Source organism: Salvia splendens, chromosome 8, assembly GCF_004379255.2.
Source record: "Salvia splendens isolate huo1 chromosome 8, SspV2, whole genome shotgun sequence".
Lineage (NCBI taxonomy): Eukaryota > Viridiplantae > Streptophyta > Magnoliopsida > Lamiales > Lamiaceae > Salvia > Salvia splendens.
This window is the reverse complement of record NC_056039.1, coordinates 4,235,962-4,255,226: the sequence shown is the minus strand read 5'-3', so window position 1 is coordinate 4,255,226 and position 19,265 is coordinate 4,235,962. Positions and strand designations below refer to the sequence as shown.

At 33.7% G+C, this 19,265-nt stretch overlaps 1 protein-coding gene and 2 long non-coding RNA genes across 4 annotated transcripts; 2 read left to right on the top strand and 1 right to left on the bottom strand.

Annotated features, from left to right (window-relative positions):
* Window positions 1–641: 641 nt before the first annotated feature.
* On the top strand, window positions 642–2,884 carry LOC121744500. Of its 2 annotated transcripts, XR_006038634.1 has the most exons (3): window positions 642–897; window positions 1,229–1,306; window positions 2,624–2,884. It is a non-coding gene; the product is annotated as an uncharacterized LOC121744500 (long non-coding RNA). The 2 variants fall into 2 exon arrangements; XR_006038633.1 differs by having other exon boundaries at window positions 1,229–2,884.
* A 1,641-nt stretch (window positions 2,885–4,525) lies between these two features.
* LOC121744499 (glycine-rich RNA-binding protein-like) lies at window positions 4,526–5,549 on the bottom strand. Its single transcript, XM_042138049.1, has 2 exons — window positions 5,389–5,549; window positions 4,526–5,105 (listed from the first exon to the last, which is right to left on the bottom strand). The coding sequence occupies exons 1-2, from the start codon at window positions 5,494–5,496 to the stop codon at window positions 4,710–4,712; spliced, it is 504 nt and encodes a 167-aa protein (XP_041993983.1). The 5' UTR covers window positions 5,497–5,549; the 3' UTR covers window positions 4,526–4,709.
* An 11,857-nt stretch (window positions 5,550–17,406) lies between these two features.
* Window positions 17,407–19,186, top strand: LOC121746221. The gene is made up of 3 exons (XR_006038939.1): window positions 17,407–17,933; window positions 18,385–18,413; window positions 18,740–19,186. It is a non-coding gene; the product is annotated as an uncharacterized LOC121746221 (long non-coding RNA).
* Window positions 19,187–19,265: the final 79 nt, after the last annotated feature.

Sequence of the window (19,265 nt, the reverse complement as noted above, 5' to 3'; positions counted from 1 at the left end):
GCCTACATTCTGTAAACCCATTATGCTTTTTCAGCCCATAAGTGTATATCAACAAGAGAAATAAATCCTATTTGCAGTAGTTAATTAAGGTCATCAATTTTGACTATTAAAAATACACAATTTTGATCGAGGAGTCAATCCCACATTTTTATTCAAATTAAACTCTATGTACTATGTAGCGTATCCAAACACAATATTAATGGACATGGATATAACATGACTAAATAAATCCATAGTCACTTTTCATTTGAACTTTTACTTGTATAAAGTGTAATGCCCCAAAAGTGGGCTTAGTTCCTGGTCATCTGATGACTCTTTGAGATTGTAAGTAATATCGATTGGTAATTGTTGATTTTAGAATAGCTAAAGTTTAAGTTTTAAAGTTCATGAATTTAATTTATGGTTATGCATTATGGAGTAATTTATTTGTCAAATGTGTGTTAATTGTTAATCAGTGAATAGTTAAAAACCTTGAGGTAAAGTTTTGAGATATCCATAATTATTTGTTTTTGATTTGGCTATCAATGTATTCTTATGTTGGGCTTTAGATTCAATAAAGAATTATATAGAAGTCCACCTTAAGCTTATATAGCCCAATGATGAATGAAAACAATCAATTTACTTCCCTTTTTCTAATTTTCTCGGCTAACACACACACACTCAATACTCTCTCCCTCCCTCCCTCCCTCTACTTTTCATCTCTCTAGAAATCGGCAAGTCGCCGACCAACAGTCCGAAACTCAGCTACGCTCATCTCCACGGCGTCTGCTCTGCCTCGCCTCCGTCCTCTCCTTGCTTTGCTTCGGCCTTCTCTCCTCCTTCATCCTCCGTTGAAGAAGAGTCCTAGAGCTTAGAGCTTCAAAGTCCACGCTTAAGCTTAAACCTTGTGAAATTATGGTACCAATTCTAATTTATCTCGCCTCTATCACACTTTGGAGTTGAATTTTTGAGTTAAATAGAAGAAATCCAAACTTAGGTTGAATTTCTGAAAATGGGTGAACCCTATGTCCTTAATTCTTGAAGTTTTGTGAATTATTACTTATCTGGATAAAGCTCTATGCTTCTTGGAATAATTGAACATGTTTTGAATTAGGAGTTAAATTGAAATCAACACTTTCTTGAATTATGTAAAGTGACCGAAAGTTGAGCTAATGGGTTACTGCAATTTTGATTTACTTGATTCACTTTGCTTTAGATATATGAGCATCTCTTGTTGTCAATTTTTCAGCCGATACGGGATGCAATCTTTATGGTAACCAACTTAAGTGTAGCCCGCCTAAGAGAATAATAATGTGTCGCATATAAGGTAGTGTCTTTCTCACCACATCGTTTAATATAATGCTCTTAATCAAGATGATTATAAAGTAAATCGACTTGTGCTCTGCATATAGAAGAACTGTGTGTTGATATTTTCATCTTTACTACTTGTGTGAGGTACTAGTTCGATGATTTCGATTATTTAAGTTGTTTCATCGTTGTTGGTTGATGGAGTGGTTTCGACTTGTGACAAAGTGGCGATATGAGCAATATAATGATATTCACAAGGTCGGTTTTTGATAATTCATCAAGTGTTACAGTTGCTATTGATTTGCATTTTGGTGATCTATGTAAATCTTGTGGTTTTGAATGTTATGGTGCTATGGTGAGTACCAAATCATGTGCGTTTAATAATTCAAGTAAGCCTAACATTTTGTGTAATCCTTGGATTAGTGTGATCTCATCCCTTTAGTTTTAGAAATTACCGAACATAGAACATGTTAATAAAAAGGGATGCTTGGACGTGAGATATCAAGCTTCTTCTATGGACGATCTAGCCTCCATTTCTTATGGAGGGTGTAGCTTCCATTATGTACATGTCTTACATGGATTATCTAGCCCCCATTCTGCTATTATTATATGGACGGTCTAGCTTCCATTCTGTATATATTCATGGAAAATATCCAGCCTCCATTTCGAAATATCTTATGGAGGGTCTTGCATCTATTTGGAAAATAAATATATTTCAATGGTTGATCTAGCCTCCATCTCGACTCATACAGATGGCCTAGCTTCCATCTTTGAATAATCTGTTATGAATATGAATTTCTAAAACTCTCAAAGTGGGAGTTTAAGGCTCATTAAATGTTTGACTATATATTTCTGGAAATATTTATTGTGTTTGAAGCCTAATAGCTACTGGTCAATGTTACATGTTTATGAGAACGTGTAAGAAAGTAGTGATATTATGTGAAATGTTACATGTTTATGAGAATGTGTAAGAAAGTATAGATATTATGTAAAAATATTACTTTTGTGTGGGGACTTTATGATCTTATAAGAATCTTGGAGTTTTCCTTTTGCAATTATGGGTTTCCATCTTATATTAATGAAGAAATGCTAAATGAGAGCTATTTGAATACTAAGTGAGTTAATTGAAGCTCGATATGTGATCATGTAAAGGTGTGGATACACATACACATGAAATTAAATGACGTGTTAAGTTTTCTTTTTGTTGAATCAGATTAATCTTAATCGTCATTGCATATCATTTATATATCTTTTATTTGAGAAGTCTACTTTATAATATGTGATTAAACTACTGAGCTTTTAAAGCTCACCACTTTTCGGATTGTTTGTTTTGTAGGTAAAAACTCTCTTACTCTAAGCAGCTGCATCCCCATCAAGTCACCAGTCTTACAATCTTTGGTTATTACCTGTTATTGATGTGTATTTTTGTTCGATATAGGCGGGTTGAATGTAAAAATTATGTTCAAGTCTTGTTGGCAAGTTATCAACTTTTTAAAAAAAAAAGAGTTTTATGGGTTTTCTGCCGTCCTTTAATAATATTTGTATTTTGAAATTTTGATAATCACAACACAAAGTGAAATCGCTTATTCAGTTTTTAGCTAGTCGAGCAAGGGTGTTACGTAAAGTCAACACAGGTATAATAGATAAATCTTTGTAATTTCGAAAATTTTTACAAGCTACAATTTTATTATGCTAAATTTTATAAGAATATCATAGATATAATGATTTTGATAAATGGGAAAAATTGTAGTACTACGTCGGATGAAACTAAGTAAAAACTTTGTGTTATTCATTTGAATAACTTTGTATCATTTGAATAACTTTATTTTGGTGCCCACTTATTAGGAGCACTATTTTTCTAAACAATTCCGATGAAATACTGTACATTCTTTTTCGGAAAATATATGGAAAAAAAAATTCCCACCGTATGAGGCAAAAAAAGATTAGAAAATTTCTTTCATGAGCGTTGACCATTGACGCTTTAGATAAGAAGGGAGGACAGAGATATTTATATGAACTGATAAGGAATATATCAAGTCTAGCGAGTAATTTACCATTATTTCAAGAAATTATTAATAACAGAAATTAACTAGTAGTCTCTCTATCCCATTTTAAGTAATTAACTGTTTTTATTTGAAAAAAGAGTGAACGCAAATGGTCTGTGAACTAAGGGATAATCACATTTATTATATTTTTTTCACTTTTCTTCTAATTTTATACCCAAAATACCCCCAAAAGCTTGAAGGGTATTTTTATCCATAAATCCAAAAATTTAATGTGAATCCAATTCTGATGATGGTGGAGCAGCCAACCAACAAATTTATACAAGTAATTTTTTGTTTCTTAACCAGTAATATATCATTTGATTTTGATTGTAATGATATTTTCTGAGACTTGTTTATTGGAATTGCTTAACAATGTTATCAATCACTATGAATAAAATAATACTACTACTCCAGTACGAGTAATTATGTGGAATATACAAACAGGGCCCACACAAATTTGGTCATGGGCATAAATGGCAACCAAAACTCTTCAAGCTCATTAAAAAATTTAAATATTAATAAAATATTAAATTTTTAATGTGGAAGAATTCCTTGCTTGGATTGAGAATAACAATACTGAATTAATACCTCCGTCTAGAATTTTTTAAGCAAATAAGGAATTCTTGCACTTTAAAAATTTAAAATTTTATTAATATTTAAATAAACTGTTAGTATGAATCTACATTTTATTAGAGATAAAAAGATTGACATCAATTAATAGACAAGTATTAATTCATTATTGTTATTCTCAATTTAAGCAGCTACTTATGCAAATTTTTCCAACTTTTAAATTATAAATATATTAATATTTAAATAAAACGTTAGTGCAAATCTGTATTTTATTACAGATAAAAAGATTGGCGTGCAAAAGTGAAAATTAAAGCATAGTTCATAACTATTTGCATTTCACTCTTGAAAAAAATAATACTTAATAATTAAAGATCTTTGCAAAACATGAGCCAAAATGAAATCAATCATGGACGGAAGGAAGATATAAATACTATGAATGTGCGTAAGAATAAAATTAAACATTAAAATTTTGAAATAAAATCAATTTATACCAAATCGTGTTCTCACTATTTGTGATTCTTATGGAAATTAAGAATGAGAGTGAGTATTTTGCTTAATAAGATTGGCATCACCTTTAATTAAAAAAATAAAATTGAAACAATAAATTCAGTAAGAATTAAGAATTAGTCAAAACCTCAATCTAGTTCATTCCAGAGAAATCTGCAAACATTGGATTCTAACGTACATTAAAAATCATCAGCAAGAGCTAAGAGGTCAAAAATACATCCAACCACGACCAACAACAAACCACAACGAAACACTTAAAAGACCCAAACGCCAGTAACAATTTAAATAACCAGCACACGATTAATTTCTCCAATCTCCCTCAGAAGAGCCACGGTCACCTCCGTAACCGCCACGGCTGCCGCCGCCATAACCACCACCGCCCTCACGACGGCCATATCCACCGCCGCCACCTCCTCCATAACCGCCACCGCCTCCGTAGCCGCCACCGCCGCCCTCACGGCGTCCGTAGCCGCCACCACCACCACCACCATAGCCTCCGCCATCACGGCGTGGGCCACGGAAACCGCCTCCGCCGCCACCACCGCTGCCGCGAGACTGTGCCTCATTAACGGTGATGCTGCGGCCGTCCAATTCCTGGCCGTTCAACCCCTCGATCGCGTCCCTCATCGACTGCTCATCCTTGAATGTCACGAATCCGAAACCCCTCGATCTCCCGGTCTCACGATCGTTGACGATCTGTAAAATTAAACACAACAACAAAAAAACATCAGATCTATTCAATTCAACACTAGATCTGGTAAATGATAGCAAATAAAGGAGGAAATGAAGCTGAAAAGAGATTTTATCCGATCTTCAACTCTATATAGAGAGAGGAAGATAGAACGTACCGTTTCCGGTGTAAAATAGTAACAGATGAAACAGTAACAGTAACAGTAACAGTAGTAGTAACAGAGAGAGTAACAGTAACGTTAACAGATCAGAGTGAATCGAGTCGGATCCGATCTCTGCGACAACGGACCTTCGATTCGATGACTTCGCCGAACTGAGAGAAGGCCTGGCCAAGAGACTGGTCAGTGGTGGCCCATGCCAAACCACCGACGAAACACCTATACTCAACGTCGGCCATTGATATTCAGAGATGAGAGAGGAAAAAGGAGAATGGGAGTTGATGATTAAGGCGAAGGAGTGTGTGGGTATTTATACTGGTGAATGCAGCTAGGTTTTGGAGTAGTTGGGGTTAGGTTAAACGGGGTGCGCAGTGCGCACTGGGTTTATTATTGGCGTAGGTTACGGAAACTGTAAGGGGCTGTTTGGCTGTAAGCTTGAAAGCTGTAGCCGACTTGGAAATGAGTATTTTAGGAAAATGATTTTGGAATATTTTTTACGGATATACTGTGCACACAGTCACACTAACTATGGTTAGGAAAGATATTTTTGGTGACCGGTCACGTGACGCACGGATTAAAGAGCTCAATTATTTATATTTAATAATGTCGTACTTTTTTATTCTTTATAGCCACTGTGACTTTAATAAATTTAAATAACTTAAATATTAAGTAGACAATAATATCTACAGACTGCGACATGGTCCCCACCCCCAAACACACCCTCAAATGTGTTGATTATCTACACCATAATTCCCTATCATCATTAGCCCATTATGTTGTCATTTTACACCCATGAATAAATTATAAATAAAATATAGAATAATCACCTAAAATTTTAATGAATCGAGCCGATTTTATGTATATCGGAATTTATATTAATTCATTGTTCCCTTATCAAATTTCCTTTTCTATATTTATAAAGATATCACTATAAATGCTGTTTGATTTTTTTTCCCATTTAAAATCTACTACTATAAATTATGAAATTTTACAAATTTAGGCAAATCGAAATTAAGCGAAAATCCAAATTTTATAAAGCAAATCATTACATGATTTTATAAATGGATCTCGTGATAATGGTAACATTACTAGACAAGAAAATAGATATAAGTATATTTATTTGTTTTGGATTTTGTAGTTTGATTTAATTTTTTTCCTATGGATTTGCATTCCGAATTAAACTTTGATTTGTTACTCATATGGTCTGACATTGGAAAATCTTTTTCTTTCATAGATGATTCCGAATAACTATTATTGTTTTAATTTAATTTTTGTTAATATATTCTACCAAATTTAATAAGTAAATTTTTAATTAATATATAGAGTACATAATGATCAATTTAACAATAATCAATCAGTTATATGATACTACTGATAAATTAAGTTATACTATGTATTCGTTTTAATAATTTACATTTTTAGATATATTTAATTATAAAATAATGAATGTGAATAACTATTACTCCAGTATTATTTAAACTAGTGTACCACCTGTGGCATGCACAGATCTTAATTTGCTTTATAGATAATTTCACTAATAAACAATAGTTAATAAATATTATTCAATAAAATTATAGGCAAATAAAATATTAAAAATAAATTAAATCTATTGAGAAGAATTAAGTGAAAAAACACTAAATAATTTAACAATCGGCAAATCCAATAGCATTAAACAAATAAAGAATTAAATAAATTAGTTTAAATGAATGAAAAATAACCCATTAAAATAATAAAAAATGAAATGAAATGAATGAAATGAAATTAAATTAAATGAAATTAAATTAATGCTTCACGCATTAATAACAAATCTAGATATACAAATAGGGTTGCGTTAAAGATAGAACCATTATTAAGTGTAGAACCTAGAACTCTACATATTTTATTCATTGGATGAGGAAAAAATGACGGTCAAGATTAAAAATCATACATATTAGACTATGTTTTCACGACATTCCGGACTCAACATGTGAAAAAACTCACATGTTGATGGAAGAATGAATGAAACGAAGAAGAGTCATGCATGCTTTATTTTTTCACTTCTCTGCATTCACCCATTAATAATAGTTTTTGTTGTAATGGGAAATTGTTGTGCAAATCAACACCATCGGATTAAAAGATCTAACGACTTCCGTTTGGCATTTGTTCTACGTTTAAGAATGGTTCTACGTTTAAAAATCTATACAAATATACACATTTATAATGCGCCGCATTATTCATATTCTTCATCTTTCTTCCCATCAAATCCTTCTTCAGTTCCTGCATTTCGGGAAGGTAAATATCTCCCTTCTCTTTTCTCTTTATTTTAAATGCACTAAGCTTTAGGACTTGAGTGCAATATTAGAAATTAAAATTGTGGAAAAATGTTCCTCCAATACTAATGCCATGTGCAGGGAAAAAAGGTAACAATGATGGTTTTTGATAAATAACTACAAAATTGAATAAAATATGACATAACACATACCATATGACCATGAAAACATATTCTGAAAACATATTGCATTTTTTTTTATGTCCAAGAAGACAATATACCTTTTGACCACTGGCGGACACACGTTGAAACAAGGGGTACCACTGTACCCCCAAACTTCGTTACTATAAGAATATTTCAATGCTCAATTTCATGTAAGTTTGGTGGTCCAGTGGAAAAATGCTCTCACTTTGTTCTTTGTACCTTGTTCTTTCTACCTTGTGTTTGAGAGCTGGTAGAGGTGCAAGTAATTTTATTTTTTTTCACTCCTTTCTGTATGTAGTTTTAGTTTGGTTTGGAAGAAAATATGTCTTGTTTAACTTCGCTATTTTCTGTTTGTGCACTTACATTTTTAGTTATTAGATCGTTTCGGACGTAGTATGTTTTGATTATTTTGAATTTTCATATTATATTTTATTATGTAATTATTTTAATTGCTTTGATTTTATAATTTTATGTAATAAGTATATTATGTAGGGAAACTTGTACCTCAAATAATATTCTTGTTTGTCAAATATTATGATCTATTAGTAATTTTTTAATTACTTTGATTTTTAAATTATACTCTATAATTCTTTTTATCATTTTATGTAATATTATTCATACTCAACTTGTACCTCAACAAAATTCTTGCTATTTTTAATTTTTTTTAAATATTATTTTATTATGTATTAATATGTTGTACAATTCGTACCCTCAAACCAAAATTTTTGAATCCGCCACTGCTTTTGACTAATGAAGAAATGAAAGGAATATGAATTCCACAGTTTCGATTTTCACCTTCCAGTAAGATCACATAATTATTAACATAACAATCACATAAAAAGTATGTGTAAAATATATGAATATTAAAGTATTACTATTGGTAAACAGTAAGAACCCTAGTAGAAAACAAAATTACTGAAAATTTAATAATGCAACCGGAGAAGGTAATGTGAAAATGAGAAATAAACTATCATATTTATAGGCCAAATATATGAAGAAGCTATTCTAATTATTGTCAGTACAATTCTGAATAATGGAGCAGTTAAATGACATAGTAAAACCTCCAACTCACTCCACTTAGAGCATTCACAACCGTGCTCTTGCCAGCGAGCACGATTGTGGGCCCGACCCCACTTTTTATGTCTGCTCTCTGGCAAGAGCACAACACCCACAGCTGTGCTCTTCCGCAAGGACGAGCACAATTCAATTTAAAATTCAATTAAACAAAAACATTTCCATAATATTAAAATTCATTAAAAAACCACAATAAAATATTACAAATTACAAATAAAATAAAAAAGGCATAATTAAAATCCTAAAAACTAAAAATTACATAATTAAAATACTAAAAATTAAAAATTACATAATTAAACTCCTAAAAATTAAAAATTACATAATTAAAAGCTAAAAATACCCCCGTGGACGACTACTCATCCAGCGGCACTACCCCCAATTGTCTTTGGAGACCCAATATCATGGCCTCGTGCGATCGAAGTTGCGAGGGGGTCATAGTGAACCGAACCATTCGGGGTTCCAACCGTGCGAGAGCGGGGGGTCATCGCCTTAGCCGGACATTGTTATGATGTAGGAGTGGAAGAAAGACTGAGAATGGATATGAGAGAATGAAGATGAGAATGGATATGAGAGAATGAAGATGATAATGAATATGGGAGAATGAAGATGAGATTTGTATAGTTTGGTGTGAATTTTTGGGTGTGAAATGGGGTATATTTATAGATGAAAATGTGTATTATTGGGGGAAAAAAATTAAAAAGTGGAAAAACGGTAAAAACGGATATATTTTTTTTGGGAAGTGAAAAAATATATATATATATATTTTATTTTTTATCGGTTTTTAATTAAAAACTGATTTTTAATAAAAATAAATAAAAAAAATTCAAAGGCAACGGCTATGTCGTTGCCCAATCGCTGCTCGCCACGTCGCCTGCTCGCTGGCGCGGACGTGCTCGATGCAGCGAGCAGCGCCGTTCCAGCGGCGACAGACCTCATTCTTGCCAGTGGCACCGTTGTGCATGCTCTTAATCACACATGTTTTTCGCTTTTAATCAAACTTTTAAATGGACTTTAATTATACATTTTTAATTTAATATAATTTTTTAAATTATATAGCAATCTTGTAAATTTCTCCGGAACTCCCATTCTATATATTGTATAGATTATTTTTTATTATATATTTTATTTTATTTCGTGATTTTTGAGACAATATGTAGATTACAAAAAAAATCAACTTAACATTCATAATTTAGTTGTATGATAGTACTAAGAAACTAAATAAATCAAAATAATAATCATTAATACGATGCTAAAGAGAAATTAATTGTATATACATGTTGTCATTTTTTATAATTTATTTTTTACTATTATTTCCTTTGTCTACAATTAATTGAATCAGTTTGATTCAACTCAAATTTAAGAAATACTAGTATATTATAGTAGAAAGTGGATTGGAATTTAAAAAAGTTAGTATAATATGAATCATACTTTTATACCCCGTTTATTAGTTTTATAATAAAATATGAGTATGATAAGTTAGTTGAATGTTGGTCTAAAAAGTAATGGTGTCAATTAATTGTGGATGGACGAAAAAGAAATTGGTGTCAATTAATCATAAATGGAGGGAATATACATATCGAATTTGTTTTATTTTCATGATTTTTAGTCAAGATATAGAGTACATGAAGAAATCAATTTAATAATCATCAATTGGTTGGAAGACGATATTAAGATAGCAAGTATATATACATGTAGTTTTTTTTTAATACGAATAATTAATATCATTTTAATTTTTTTTACTACTATTACACATCAAAATTAATTTGGTCTCATGTTTTTTAGTCACAATGTAGGTAGACTACACAATGATATTGACAATCATCCAACGCCTTCCCACCAAAAAGACAATTAATATATCTCCAAATTCCATAGGATTCTTAAAGATATGTATGTAATTACTATCGTCTGATCTTCTTATATCAATTAATTAAAAAGTAAACAGGTTATTCAACGCATAAGGGCCCACAAAAAAGTAATTTACTTTAATAATTTACACTAAACTAATTTTTTTTTACTATTATGAGTATGCCTCACAATTTTTTTGCAATAATCCAACATTTGGTGTTGTTTCATAGAAAATGAAAAAATAGATATCAGTTTATAATGTGATTAGAGAATTTTTCCAAAAAAAAGTGAGATTTAACGTATAATTGGAGATGGTCTAAAGTCTAAACAAATGATCCTATTATTATCACAATAAACATGCATCATTATCAACTGTATAGTGGCCATTAGTAGAAATTGCAATTAATGGAGATAATTACGACTCAATCATTCAATGTATTATACTAAAAAAAGACACAATTTATACTCGGCCAAAGCTGTCCATTATTACCAAAAATTCGAAGATAAAGCTTATAATAGTATAAATTTACATCAGATTTTTTTATTGCTATAAATTTTTAGTGGCAAATTATGTCCGCTGGTAATATTACCGATAGATTAACAACGACTTGGATTAAGCAACCATCAGTGGCGTATCCATTAAGGAACAAGGGGTATAGTTGTACTCCCAAAAAATGATATTACCGTTATACAATCAGTAACTAACATAGTAACTTTCCTAGTCCAGCGGTAGATCATTTTATTTTATTTGGTAGTTCTTCTTATGCATTTATTTTATTTTTATTTCATTTCAAATTAATTAATTCTCTTGTATAATATTTTTATTATGTTTAATTGATTTCATTGTTCTCTTCTAATGCGTCTTATTTTGTACATATATTTTTTATTTTAAATTCATCTATACATTTTATATTTAAAACAATTCCTTATTTTATAAAGCATTATGCATTTTAATTATTTTTGAATAAATTTTAGTATTAACTTTTTGTTTTAATTATTCTATTTTATTGTATTTAATTTTTTTCTATTTTTTAAACTAATTGAAACATTGCTCAAATAAGCCAAAGCATGATTTATTAGTAAAATAAAACACAAAAAAGGAAAAAAAAAACATTTTTGAAGATAACACACTCTATAAAAACTAAGCAACGGTATCTATAATATACAAATATAAGAACTTTTTTTAATAATAAAAGTCATTTTAGAGATAAAGGATCAGATTTTGAAGCTTTAAATCGCTATAATTATTTATCGTACCCCAAACCAAAATTCCTGGATCTGTCACTGGCAACAATTACTTTAGTAGAAGAACACTTTTTCAAGGTAGATAATACAAGAAATAAATTGAGATTGTCGTGCATGAAAAGCGTAATGTGAGTATATTTTTTTTAGGCGTAATATAAGTTCTATTAATCGTTACGTGAGAGCATCCTTAACCCCGGCCTGGATTCAGGCCCCAACAGGAGCGGACGCAAAAAAATTTCTCGGTAAGGGATCCACTGTATATAATTTTTTTTATTTTATAATATTATATACTAGATATGAAAAATAGTAATCATGTAAAAAAAATCAAAATTCAACAACTATAAAAAGCGTAAATATTTTATACATGAAACTAAACCAATATATAAATTAAAATGTTACAATGCGATAGCTATAGACGCGAATAAATAGTACATAAAACGATTTGAAAACATTTAACTTGAAAGGTTCAAACTCAAAGTTCAGCAAAAAAAAAAATTCTCTACTCCAACTATCTTAAACACAAATGGAACACGCAAAACTCAATTGTTTTATCAAAAAAAATCTATATATATTTATAAATACAAACTGTGTTTTTTTTCTCCATATTTTCAATTTCCGCTTCAAGTCCCCTCCACGTCATCATTCCCTTAATTTTGAGGCTCATGCCACTACTCCTCTAACCCTGCAGGCCCCATCTGGGCCACAACTATTAAATTGCACTATTCACAATTTACAACCTATTTTACGCGTGAAATAAAAAACGTTGAACAATTAAAACACAAAAAATTCATTGTTCAGTTGAAAAAAAACTACAAACCTTAGAAATTAAAAATTACAAATCCTGGAAATTAAAAATTACAAATCCTAGAAATAAAAATTATAAGACCTAGAAATGAAAAAAACTACTTCTTCTTCATTTGTGCGAAGGTAGGCGATCATTTCATGGTGCAACTCGAGCTCGAACTCTGACATTGTCAAGTTATCCTTCGATGTCAATTCCGTCAGATGGCCCAACCGCAAGGTAACACTCATATCCGACATAGAGTCGGATATCTTATCCAGAGAAGGATTGGGTGGCGGCGGCATAGTGGGGTAACTCGTAGCGGCCTTCCCCTTCCCTTTCCTCTTTGCCAATTTAGTTACCATCAGCCGGGTTTGAGTGCTAGAGGATGAGATGAAGACGTCGGCGTATGTTACGTTGAGGTTGATTGCCAAACCTCTTTCGCTCGAAGAGTAGTTTCCGGTGGCGGAAACTTTAGTTCTCTTCGGCATCCCACTTCCCGCCGCTTCTGCCCCGCTGGTGTACTTCGGGCTTTTCTCGACAATCTTCCAATCGTCGTAGTAGTTGAAGTGCTTCTTCCCGTCAGAGTAAAACTCTTCGTTAGCTTTCGCCACGAGGTCCATTTCGCTGTGACCATTCGGCCACATCCGGACTACGTTAGTCCACTTGCCATTCCACTTCGTCATCTCCCTCTGGACCCGACCCCCAGTGCTTCCGTAGCTTCACGTAGCTACGCTCGAACGTTTCTCTTGGTCGACCAACGTTGTATTTCTGGGCAATTTGCTCCCAGAACCCTTTGCCGCTCTGCTGGTTGCCGATGACAAGATCCTCGGAGACGTCGACGAAGTTCCTCGCCAGCCACAATGTTTCATTCATGCTATACTTCTTCGGCCCCTCATCATCAGCTGCCGCAGCCTTGCCCCTCCCTACCGCTCCATATCACTAATTTCGAACTCATCAGTGATAACAGACGATGACAAGTCCATGGGGCCCGTGGTGGACGCCACCCCCGGACTAGGTGCAACATTTTCGTGCGGCGATGCCGATATGTACCAGTTGTTGGCGTTGACGAACTCGTTCAACTCGCGTTTGTCGCTGTTAAACCAATCCATACGAACAACAAATATTGAAATAATTTAGAGGATAGAAATGAGAAAGTAGTGGAAGAATGTTGAAGATATAGTTAAACCAATCCTATATTTGTGGGATGGTTATATTTGATCTTAGTCTTATATACAAAACAATCCTATAGTGTATAACCTAGAACTATATTTCATCCATTGGATGAGAAAAAATGGACGGCCAAGATCAAATATAACCATCCCACAAATATAGGACATGATCAAAACTACCGAATTATAAACTACCAAGTTTACCATATATTTAATTAATATTAATGGCAAATCAACACCACTGGATTAAAAGATCCAACGGCCTCCATTTGACCTTGATTCTACATTTAAGAATGGTTCTATCTTGATCAAAACCCTATATATATATATATATATGGTCATGATCTATGGCAAACACCTCTTAACCATATAACTAGAGAACAAATAATAGCCACAAGATCAAAAAAATCAAGGGCTAGTATTAATTTTTGAATTTAATGAGATATTAGTTCCCTCAATCACAAATTTACTCCACAATAATAAGGCGGGGGTATAATGGTCATTGCACATCCAAAATTAGATTACATCATTGGCATTTGAAAAAGAAACCGCTTTCTTCTCTTCTCCTCCTCTTCCTTCTTCTGCAAAATAGTTCTCAGTTCTCCTACCGTCGATTCGTCCGATTGAAGAGGAATTCGATTGGAAATTATCAATATTTTCGCGATTCAAGTGACTCTCTTTCCCCGACGAAGGAATCTGCATCGGTGTCTCCAATCATCACTCTTCCAGCGGCCAACAACACCGCCACCGTCAACAAGGTGGCGTCGGCGCTCCGGAAGGAGCTCATCGCGGTGATCAAGGAGAAGAAGGAGGCGATGGCCAAGGGCGGGCCGCTCTACGACATCTTGTCGCACATGATCGTGGCATCTGACCCCGAGCGGGAACACACAGATCTATGATATGATTTAGCCTGCATTTCCCAATTTATCTTCTGTTTTTCTTAGTTTTGATTTCCTTTAATTAGGGAATTAACATTAGGTGATAAGCTATCGTTGCAATTTTTATGATGGGATGTAGTGTAGTATTTGAATTTTGTGAGATTTTAGCTATGCATTTCAGATGTAGCCCCTTTCTGTTTCGTCTTGCTCTGATATAATTATAATATCAATGTTGAATTGTCCCAAAAATAATCATGCTAAGAGTGAAGAGTGAAGTAAAATCATGCTAAGAGTGATGTGTTTTGTAAACAAGAGTGAAGTAAAATCATGCTAAGAGTGATGTGTTTTGTAAACAAGAGTGAAGTAAAATCTGAGTAAGAGTGATGTGTTTTGTGAACAAGAGTGAAGTAAAATCTGAGTAAGAGTGATGTGTTTTTGTGAACAAGAGTGAAGTAAAATCTGAGTAAGAGTGATGTGTTTTGTGAACAAGAGTGAAGTAAAACCTGAGTAAGAGTGATGTGTTTTGTGAACAATAGTGAAGTAAAATCTGAGTAAGAGTGATGTGTTTTGTGAACAAGAGTGAAGTAAAACCTGAGTAAAAGTGATGTGTTTTGTGAACAAGAGTGAAGTAAAATCAGAATAAGAGTGATGTGTTTTGTGAACAAGAGTGAAGTAAAATCAGAATAAGAGTGATGTGTTTTTGTGAACAAGAGTGAAGTAAAATCTGAGTAAGAGTGATGTGTTTTGTGAACAAGAGTGAAGTAAAACCTGAGTAAGAGTGATGTGTTTTGTGAACAAGAGTGAAGTAAAATCTGAGTAAGAGTGATGTGTTTTGTGAACAAGAGTGAAGTAAAACCTGAGTAAAAGTGATGTGTTTTGTGAACAAGAGTGAAGTAAAATCAGAATAAGAGTGATGTGTTTTGTGAACAAGAGTGAAGTAAAATCAGAATAAGAGTGATGTGTTTTGTGAACAAGAGTGAAGTGTTTTCTGAACAAGAGTGAAGTGTTTTGTGAACAAGAGTGAAGTAAAATCAGAATAAGAGTGATGTGTTTTGTGAACAAGAGTGAAGTGTTTTCTGAACAAGAGTGAAGTAAAATCAGAATAAGAGTGATGTGTTTTGTACACAAGAGTGAAGTAAAATCATGTTTTCACAGAAGCATGATCTTTACCCAAACATATAAACGAAAGTTGGTACTGTACTACTTATATAATTAAATTTTTTTTTTGGTTGCTTGATTAAATTATAAATTGGCAGAAAAGTCACAGTCAATTTCTCATCATTCTAACCTTTTACAAAAATAGCTAATTATTTTATAATTTTAATATTTTTTTAATTATCTCATAATATTAAATTTGAAAAAAGTTAAATTTCTATGGAGACAAAATGTTCAACTACCGTGCTTAATATTAATTTTTACACGATAAAAAATTCAAACACAAGCCAAAATAATGTTAAAGTTGTGGGATTAATCTAAGTTTACAATTTTATCAACATCAATTATAATCCGTATATATAAAAGAATTGTAAAGAGAGAGGAGCAGTTGAAAGTAGTTGATAGTAGTCTTGACGACGAAATCCTCAATTGCGAAGCGAGCTCTATTGTAATTGTGAATGTAGACTGATCATTCGATCCACCTCCTTTTACACTTGTATCGAGCTGAAGGCAGAGCAAGTGGGTTTTGGCGTTACGTTGGGTGATTTCAATTCGCGCTGGAACAACAATTTTCACAGAAGCATGTTCATGATCCTATTTTATATTTTCATATTGTAATTTCCAAAAATACCCTTAGCCTATTTTGTATTATTAAAATAAATAATATTTATTCCATTAAGATGTGTGACTGAGATTTGTTCTCTAGTTATACACTTAAGATTAGTTATACCTTGATCACTACCCTATATATATATATATATATATATAGGGGTGTAATTCTCCTATTCATCCCTTAGAACCTTTATTCTTCTTAATATGGGCCGTTAGATCTCATTCATCAACGGTCCAGATGATCTGCATTATTACACTATAATGGTGCATTATTAGTCGGTGTGCATTATTCAACTGAAAATCTGCATTATTACACAATAATGATGCATTATTAGTCGGTGTGCATTATTCAACTGAAAATCTGCATTATTAAATGACACGTGACACCAATCTAACCGTCGGATGACAAAATCGTGGGGCTGAGATTAAAAAGAACAAAGAACAAAAGATACAAAAAGGAAATGAATACATCCCTATATATATATATATAAGCCAAAAATTTGAAAAAAAAATGTAGGGGGTTCGAGTCCGGCTCGAAGGCCCTCCAATGCCGGGCCGGGACGCAACGGGTCACGGACCCAGAGGCTCCAACGCCAAGCCGGTCCGGAACTGGGCGTGGTCTAGGGACGCCACTGCATCACCAGGCGCCACCCAGGCCGCATATCTCGTCCCTCCAACGCGCTGGGCTGCGGGCCGAGACCCCGGTGCAATCCGGCCTGCAGTGTTAACAATGCTACGATGTGTAACTCAATGTTGTTCAAGTATACAAAATAGATTTTTATTATTTTACAGTTACTGTAGTTCATTATTCCAAGAATGTGTTAAATAGAGTACTTCAAATTTTAATTTCTAGAATGTTTTTTATATTTTAAAATTTAAAAAGTGAATTGGGCGGGAATTTCGGCGATCAAACCCTTACGGATCACAGTAAATCCCATCCAGATCAGACCCGACCCGGATCTACTGCCGCCGGCCCGCCGGTAAACCGTGAACTTTCTACTTCCCATAATTTGGAGAGGGATAAAAAGCAGCGCAGAGCTAAAGTTAGAGTGAGAGGAATGGTGGGAACCTTGCTCTCTCTCTACACCTATACTGTTATCCATCATCATCAGCATTCATTATTTGTATCGAAGCAATTCTTTGCCTCTCCACCTAAATTTCATAAATTTTGCTTTTTTTTCTGTTCGGAATTCTTCCCTTTTTTGATCTCATCTGTCAATATATGCAACCGAGAAGAGAATGAGCGGAGACGGAGTTTGGAGATTGAATCACTGCATTTGATTCGGTTCTGGTGAAGGTGAGCTTCAGCTTCGTAACAAATTTTGTTTGCTGCTTTCTCTGCCATTTTACGTACTCACTTCAAAGCCACGTAAAATTGGACGCAAACACTGAAGTATGGTTGGGAAGCCCAAGAAGGAAATTTTCATCAACATATGATCATGAGATTACTACGGTTCCCACAGTGAGTATTTCCTATTTGCATCCCATCCCGATTGCTGATTTATTTATTATTATGAAGTTTTCAATTTTCAAATGAACTTCAAGACAACAAATACTGAATCTTCATCAGCACTGAGGTTTTGTTTGTTGAATATGAAAGCTTGGAGATCTTATCTTTCATTCACAATATCCCTGAACATATTCATTTTGGGATGTTGAATCTGTTTGGTTCACACTTCAACAGAATGTTTTTATTGTTGGGAATCTGTTTTATGCACTCTTTGTATTTAATATTGGTATATAGTAGTATATAATTCTCTGATGCTGTAACAATTATACTGCCAATATTTTCAGCTGAACATGAACATTATAACTTTGCATACAGCTTGTTCTGTAGATTATAACCTACTTATTTTTTTTCTGTATCTTGCAATTTTTTGTCGAGATAATGACTGTTCCCCCCTTGTATGCAGGTCTTCGGACCAAGCTGCTTCAGGTTCAGGTATAGTTACGTCCTTTATTTTGAGTTTGTGCCTCATTAATGCTACGAACACCAGGAACTACGCACATGCCTAATTTGTTAAACATGAAATAGTTTGTGCTTATTATCTTTATTTGTCTGATTCAAGTATGCTGCCAAGGGTAGAATATGGAACTGAGTGCATTCATGACCTCTATAAGTATAGATGAAAGCTGTAAAATCCTTCATAACATTGTTAGTTCAATCCAGTTTTTTTTAGTCTCCACATTGCAATTATGATCACGTGTTGATGTTATTATATCTAGTGATACAAAATTCCAAACATTCTCTTCTATCCCAATGATCAGGTACGCCTAATGGAAAGTGTGCCTGCGACGTATACTGCTTCGGGAAGGTATGGCTCGAGCTTGTGACTGGTAAGCTGGGCTTGAGTTCATCCACCAACACCACCACGAAGGAGTGATTAGAAGCAACGCAACCGTACATTAGTATGTACGACAAGGAGCTAGTCACAAACATCGTGGACCCTTCAATCCCAAGAAGAAGTACGAGCGATGGCAATAATCGCGAGGTCTTGCCTCAATCCCAAGCCGACAAGGCGATGCACAACATCCTCAAAGCTTTGGAAAATCCTCTGAAGGTGGTAAGAACCGCAACATCCTCTAGAGGGTCATGGAGTGCTGCTCTATTTGGGAGCTGGCGGCAGGGTTCTTCAGCGGCCATGTCCCATAAAGCTGAAGGCAGCAACGGTTTCAAGCAGTCGGGAATGACGGGGTCTATAGGGAGCGGGCGGATTGGTTCATCGTCAAACAGAAGACATTCGAAGGAGATCTTCCCTGAGCCTTTGGATATGGGGAGAGGGAAGGGTTTGTT

Bases quoted from the DNA above. Each gene is read 5' to 3' on its own strand.
- LOC121744499 (XM_042138049.1), bottom strand. From the start codon at position 5,496: ATGGCCGACGTTGAGTATAGGTGTTTCGTCGGTGGTTTGGCATGGGCC. The intron at 5,106-5,388 runs GTCCGTTGTCGC...TTAATTTTACAG, and splicing joins GCGAAGTCATCGAATCGAAG to ATCGTCAACGATCGTGAGAC.